The sequence below is a fragment of the Echinops telfairi genome, unplaced genomic scaffold, assembly GCF_000313985.2.
Source record: "Echinops telfairi isolate 266 unplaced genomic scaffold, ASM31398v2 ScPeMD7_7414;HRSCAF=8452, whole genome shotgun sequence".
Classification (NCBI taxonomy): Eukaryota; Metazoa; Chordata; class Mammalia; order Afrosoricida; family Tenrecidae; genus Echinops; species Echinops telfairi.
In genome coordinates this window covers 624698-630430 of record NW_022111314.1, presented here as the reverse complement: position 1 = coordinate 630430, position 5733 = coordinate 624698, and the positions used below count along the sequence as shown (strand labels likewise).

The window sequence follows — 5733 nt, the reverse complement described above, 5'->3', positions numbered from 1 at the left end:
GTGTCTGCGGCTCTGGGCTGTCTTTGCCTCTTTTAAGGCTTAGAATATATTTGGGATGGGGGTCTCCTTTGTACCCCAAAACAGGTCTCCTTCCCACCCCCACTTTTGCAATTAGCAGTGCCCTTGGATACGAATGGGCCGGACGATCCTGGGGTGAGCATTCGCTCCAGCCTGCCCACGGATGTCCCGGCGGGCCGCGCCAGGCGAAGAAGGGCTGGTAGCAGCTGCCTCGTCGGGGTTTGGGGTGGTGGTCGGCTGGGGAAAGGTTGCAGAGCGAGGACCCACCTCGCCCGCCCGCTCGCTCGCCCACCCGGGCCCGGCCCGGCCCCGCAGGAAGCGGGCCCGGCAGGCGGAGGATGCGCGTCTCCATGGGAACGGCGGGAAGTCCCGCCCCCGCCGCCTCCGGTTTCCCGTGAGCCTTTGCGAAAGCGCGACGTAGCCGGAAGTTGGTGGCGGCCGGGTCGGTGGGGAGCGCGCAGCTTTGGTGCAGCCCAGCGGCCCGGCTCGACCGACCCCGGCACGACCGGCCCGGCCCCGGCGCCCTTTGCCCCGGTAAGCGCGCGCTCGGCGGGACGGACGCGGGCTCTCTGGCCGCCCGCGGGGACCCTTCCTCCCGGCCGCCCCGTCCCCCCAAACCTGCCCCCCTCCCTGCAAGCCCCGAGCTCCTCCACCAGGGCCAGGGTTCCAGGTCACCCACACCCCCTGGGCCGGCCTTGCCCTTGCCCAGCAAACTCTTCCTGCTGGTCAGGGGCCATAGGCGGTCAGCCTGGAGCCCCCCACAGGGCCTTCTGCCAGTGGCCCAGGGGGATCGGGCTCCCTGCGTGTCCTTGCCCTGTGACCCCATGGCTGTCCAGGGGCGGTGGGGAACCGACGAGGTGAGGGGCTTTTCTCAATCCGTGTGGGTTTTCTGGGCCGTCCCATAAGCCACCCCTATTCTGAGAAAGAATCCCGCAGGGCCCCAGGCAGCGAGTCCTTATGGAAGTAGACAGCTTTAGCTTTCACCCGAGGAGCGGCTGGCAGGTTTGAACCACAGACTGAGCGGTGACTCCCCAGAAAACCGTCTGGGCAGATCTGCTGGGTACCCATGGGGTTGCCACTAGCCCCGCGGGATCAGCCCAGAGCAGCTCACAGTGACCCCAAGTTTGCCTTTGGCCCTGCTGTGCCCTCGCCTCTGCTTGAGTCTGTCACCCTCTGCCTCAGCACGAGGGCACGTTGTTCTCGCTATTGGTGTGCCCCTGTAAGGCTCCCGCCTGAACCCCAGCATCTCCCACGAAAGGAGTCAGTGTGGCCATGTCAGGCCCAGCTCTCACAGGGGTCAGTTTGTGCCCATCACCCGTGTCACGCCCTGGGGACCTGAGTGCTGTCCAAGCCGAGGACCCAACCTTTAGTGGACGCTGAGTTTCTGCTTGGCTGTGTGGGGCCTCTACCCTGGGGCCTTGTCCCGCTCAGCCACCTGCCACCCTGGTCTCCCAGAATCCACACCCAGGAGGCTGTGGTCTACCCCAGCACCCTCACCACAGGCTTGGTGGCTTGGCCTGTTCGATTTCATTGTGACCTAGTGGGGGTGGGCACCAGAGCTGCAGGGCCGTCCTTCCACACCCCACACCCAAGCCTGAGGCCCTGACTGTTCTCGTCCGCAGCAGAACCCAGAGTCAGCTGGGGCTGGTGGAAGGGGGCCTTTTTGCAGTGCCAGGGTGGGACAGTAGCGGGCGCCCTGCCCCCTCTGCCCCACAGGGCTAGGTCATTTCCTCCATCTGGTCGTCCCCTGGCATTGACGCTCCCTAAGCCAGAGATCTCTGGAGAAAGGAAACACTTGGCTTCCAGCCACCTCTCAGAGCCCCTGCGTTTCTGAGGAGGACATGGGGTGTTGTGGGCCCAAGCAGGCATGCTGTGATGGCCACTGGGGGGCCAGGGAAGCAGAGTGGTGCAGAAGCTGCAGCCCCATGGGTCCCAGGCCCCTGGGGGAGGGCACTGCCCTCACTGTCAGATGAAGACCCTCGGTTCTCCTCGGCAGCGACATGGCCAGTCCCAGGACGAGGAAGGTCCTGAAGGAGGTCAGGGTGCAGGATGAGAACAACGTGAGTACTGCCCTTGCTGGGGGCCGGGTGGGAGGGTGGAGCGGGACCTCTGGGGGGCCGGACTGGACTGAACGAGTGAGCAGGGCAGAGCTGCTGGCCTCTTCAGGAGCTGGTACCTCGGGGCAGGGGGTGGGGCAGCAAGTGTCTCGGGTCCTGTGCAGTTCCGGAAGCTTCCTGTTTGCTGCACTTGCTCTGGGGCTGTGGTCCCTGCCGGTCGGTTGCCTGTCAGGACACCTCCACCTGGGACCTCCCTGTCTGTGTCTGCGCCTTGTGGCTCTGGGCTCCTGGGTGGCCAGCCACCCTGCTGAGCCGCGCCCGTGTCCCTGCTGCAGGTGTGCTTTGAGTGTGGCTCATTCAGCCCCCAGTGGGTGAGCGTGACCTACGGCATCTGGATCTGCCTGGAGTGCTCGGGCAAGCACCGCGGCCTGGGCGTGCACCTCAGGTCAGTCTGTGGGCGCAGCGCCTGGCCGCCACCCCAGCCCAGCCTGGCCGATGGGCATGGTGTCTCCTGGGGGCCAGGACCCAGCTCGGGCAGCCCACCATGTCCCCTGCTGCACGCTAAGCCCCTGGACCCCTCTATGGGGTGGGGGGCCCTTGGGCTCCCATGGCTTGCTCATCTTCCCCCAGACACACTTGACTCCCACGACGTGCTCCTCCCCCCTCCCGTACCTGGCCCTCGCAGCATGTTCCCCCTCCTCATACCTGACCCTCCCGGCGCCATTCCCAGCTTTGTGCGCTCGGTGACCATGGACAAGTGGAAAGACCTGGAGCTGGAGAAGATGAAGGCCGGCGGGAATGCCAGATTCCGAGAGTTCCTGGAGTCCCAGGAGGACTACGACCCCTGCTGGTCGCTGCAGGAGAAGTACAACAGCAAGGCCGCAGCGCTCTTCAGGGACCGCGTGAGCTGCCCCTGGGGAGGGGCGGCTGGGGGTCAGAGGGCGGAGGTGCCTCGGGAGGGCCGGCTGAGGATGCGTCTGCAGCAGCCACAGGTGGGAGGACATTTCCCATGTGGGGCTGAGCATTTTTGCCTCGGGAACTCCGGGTGTGGGGCTTCAGGACAGTGGTCCTCTCTTCTGATGTCTCTGTCCTCTCTCCTCTCAGGTGGCTACACTGGCTGAAGGCAAAGAGTGGTCCCTGGAGTCATCGCCTGCCCAGTCCTGGACCCCTCCACAGCCCAAGACACCACTGCCGTCTGCCCACCGGTAGCTACTGCCAGCTGTTCCCAGCTCAGGGCAGAGCCCTGCTGTGCGTCCCTCGTCTTGTGGGGGGCGGGGGGGCGGGCACAGCGTAGGGAAGCTGCCTGGCTCACAGCTGTGAACACGTAGCCTCGGCCCTGAGGGGGCTTTCAGGGGCGCTCGGGACAGCCAAGGCTACGGCGGTCACACAGCCACCATGGGTGGGGACAGGATTGCACCGCGAGCCTTGTTGGCAGCCTGGGCACCTGTCGGCATTCGGGGTGGTGATACAGCTGTTTTCGGTCTGTGGACTGCGCCTGCCTCGCCCTGTGGTCTCCGTGGCTGTGCGGGGTACATGGCTGTAGGCCGCCCGCTTCCTGCTGGGTGGGCTCCCATGGTGGGTGAGCTCTGTGCTGTGTCCTGGGGCCCCTGGAGGAGGCCATGGGCCACGCAGACCTCCCCTCTTGTTTCAGAGCGGCTAGCCAGCCCCAGAGTGTGACCGCCTCCTCTGACAAGGCCTTTGAGGACTGGCTGAACGATGACCTGGGAGCCTACCAGGGGTGAGACCTGCGCTCGGGTGGGCACGACCTCGCATGGGGACACAGCGCTGGGCATTGGGCACGCTGCTCTGAGCAGCTCTGATGGAGCAGCCCCCAGGCCCACCTGTGTTTGAGGAGGGCCGGGACCAGACGGCAGGCTCTGCCCTTGGCGCTGTGGCCTCAACTCAGCAGGTGGTCGCACGTGTTCGCAGGGCCCAGGAGAACCGCTACGTGGGCTTCGGGAATACTGCGGCACCCCCCCGGAGGGATGAGGACTTCCTCAACCATGCCATGTCGTCCCTGTGCTCGGTGAGGGGTTCCGCCCGTACCCACCATGTCACCTGAGGCCCCTCTGCCCATCCCCACATGGGCAGGACCCTGAAGTTTAGGTCCCAGAGGGGTCAGCTCACTTACATACTGTGGTTGCCGGAGCATGTTTTAAATCTCACAAGGTAGTTTTTTCTAAGAACTGGAAGTTTTACGAATACTGTCTTCCCCAGGGAGGGTGGGGCGTGAGCCAGGTAAGGTCACTCTGAGGTGGAGCTTGTCAGGGGACATACCCTGTGGGGGGCTTTGTGCCCTCCCTGTGCCACAGGGTGGCTTAGGACCTCTCTTTCCCTCTGACTCCCCCTCCATCTCCCTCCATCCCCCCTGTCTCCCTCTCTCAGGGCTGGAGCAGTTTCACCACTGGAGCGAGCAGGTTCGCCTCTGCGGCCAAGGAGGGCGTGAGTGACCCCAGCCCACGGGGCAGAGGGCCAGGGGGTCACTTTGCAAGAGACCACCATGAGGCCTGGTTGGGTCAACCTGGTGACCACGAGGGTGTAATCGGCCACCTGAGCCCCGAGAATCACTGTGCAGAGTCCTCTTGGGGCTCTGGGTGCAGCGAGGTGGGGGTAGGCAGGGCAGCCCTTTGGGAGGATGTCCAGGCCAGGTTTCCTGTTCTCTCCTTTATTGTACCACTCGGGACTGAGGAGGCAGCACAGATGGGAGCCAGTGGGGTAGACCCCTATGAGCTCCTCCCTGCTGGGGACCTCTCCCCACTGGGGGATCCCTTCACGTTGAGTCCTTTTCCTCAGGCCCCCTCCCCACTGTGTCCTCCCCCGACTGCCAGCTCAAAGAAAGGGAGTCATGGGGGTGGAGGGGTGGCTGTTGTCCTCACAGGCAGGATTGGGTGGCTTGCCACCTGGTGGCTGGGAGGACCTGATTGGGGTCTGGGGGCTGGTGGAAGCAGGGGGCGGTGGGGGAGCCGTGTGCACAGCCTGTCTCTGTTCTCCCTCAGGCCACGAAGTTTGGATCGCAGGCCAGTCAGAAGGTACTGGAGAGGCTGCTGCGGCCAGGCTGTGCGGTGCCTGGTTTGCCCGGTGCTCAGGCTCGGCCTCAGGGTCCAGGCCTGGAGTGACCTTCTTGGCAGGCGGGTCCTCAGAGCCACCCTGGGTGGGGCAGGCCAAGGCGTCTGCTGGGCGCCAAGGTTGCTGCAGTGTGCCTACTCACTTGGGTCCCCTCTGAGGGTCAGGGGGCATCCCTTGCTCAGCTCAGCCTGGGTGCCACCCCAGCAGTCCCGCCCACCTTTTCCTGGTCCCTGGCCCTCACTCGAGCCTGTCCTGGTGGTCCCTTTCCCGGGACACAGCACTGTCGTGAGGGCTTGGTGGGGTGCACGTGGGGCCCCTGTGGACTGTTTCCACTGCTCCCTGGGCACCACTGACTCACTGCCCCCCACTCTCCTGGACACCACTGACCGTATGGTGAGGTGGGGCCAGCGGGGCATTGTGTCCCGTTTGTTGCCCACCTGGAGTGGTTCCAAGGGGCTCAGGTGATCACGGCTGCCCCCCATCCCAGCTCTCTCTCCTTCCTCTCCTACTCACCCGGCTCCCCACGCTGTCCGGGTAAAGTTTTGGGGCTCCAAGCAGCAGCCAGAGCCGGTAACACCACAAGCCTGTCTGC

At 65.0% G+C, this 5733-nt stretch overlaps 1 protein-coding gene across 3 annotated transcripts in view; it reads left to right on the top strand.

The window, feature by feature from the left end:
• The first annotated feature begins 509 nt into the window (after nt 1-509).
• The window catches only part of ARFGAP1 (ADP ribosylation factor GTPase activating protein 1), an 8427-nt gene continuing 3203 nt past the window's right edge, over nt 510-5733 (top strand). For 2 of the 3 annotated variants that reach the window (XM_004716040.3, XM_045296961.1), the window contains exons 1-10: nt 510-552; nt 2015-2078; nt 2411-2520; nt 2806-2977; nt 3180-3280; nt 3727-3813; nt 4005-4101; nt 4461-4517; nt 5072-5104; nt 5682-5711. In XM_004716040.3, the coding sequence (XP_004716097.1) occupies nt 2019-2078; nt 2411-2520; nt 2806-2977; nt 3180-3280; nt 3727-3813; nt 4005-4101; nt 4461-4517; nt 5072-5104; nt 5682-5711 (747 nt within the window). In that variant the 5' untranslated portion in view covers nt 510-552; nt 2015-2018. The remainder of the gene's footprint in view (nt 553-2014; nt 2079-2410; nt 2521-2805; nt 2978-3179; nt 3281-3726; nt 3814-4004; nt 4102-4460; nt 4518-5071; nt 5105-5681; nt 5712-5733) is intronic. The other variant, XM_004716041.3, reaches the window with a different exon arrangement.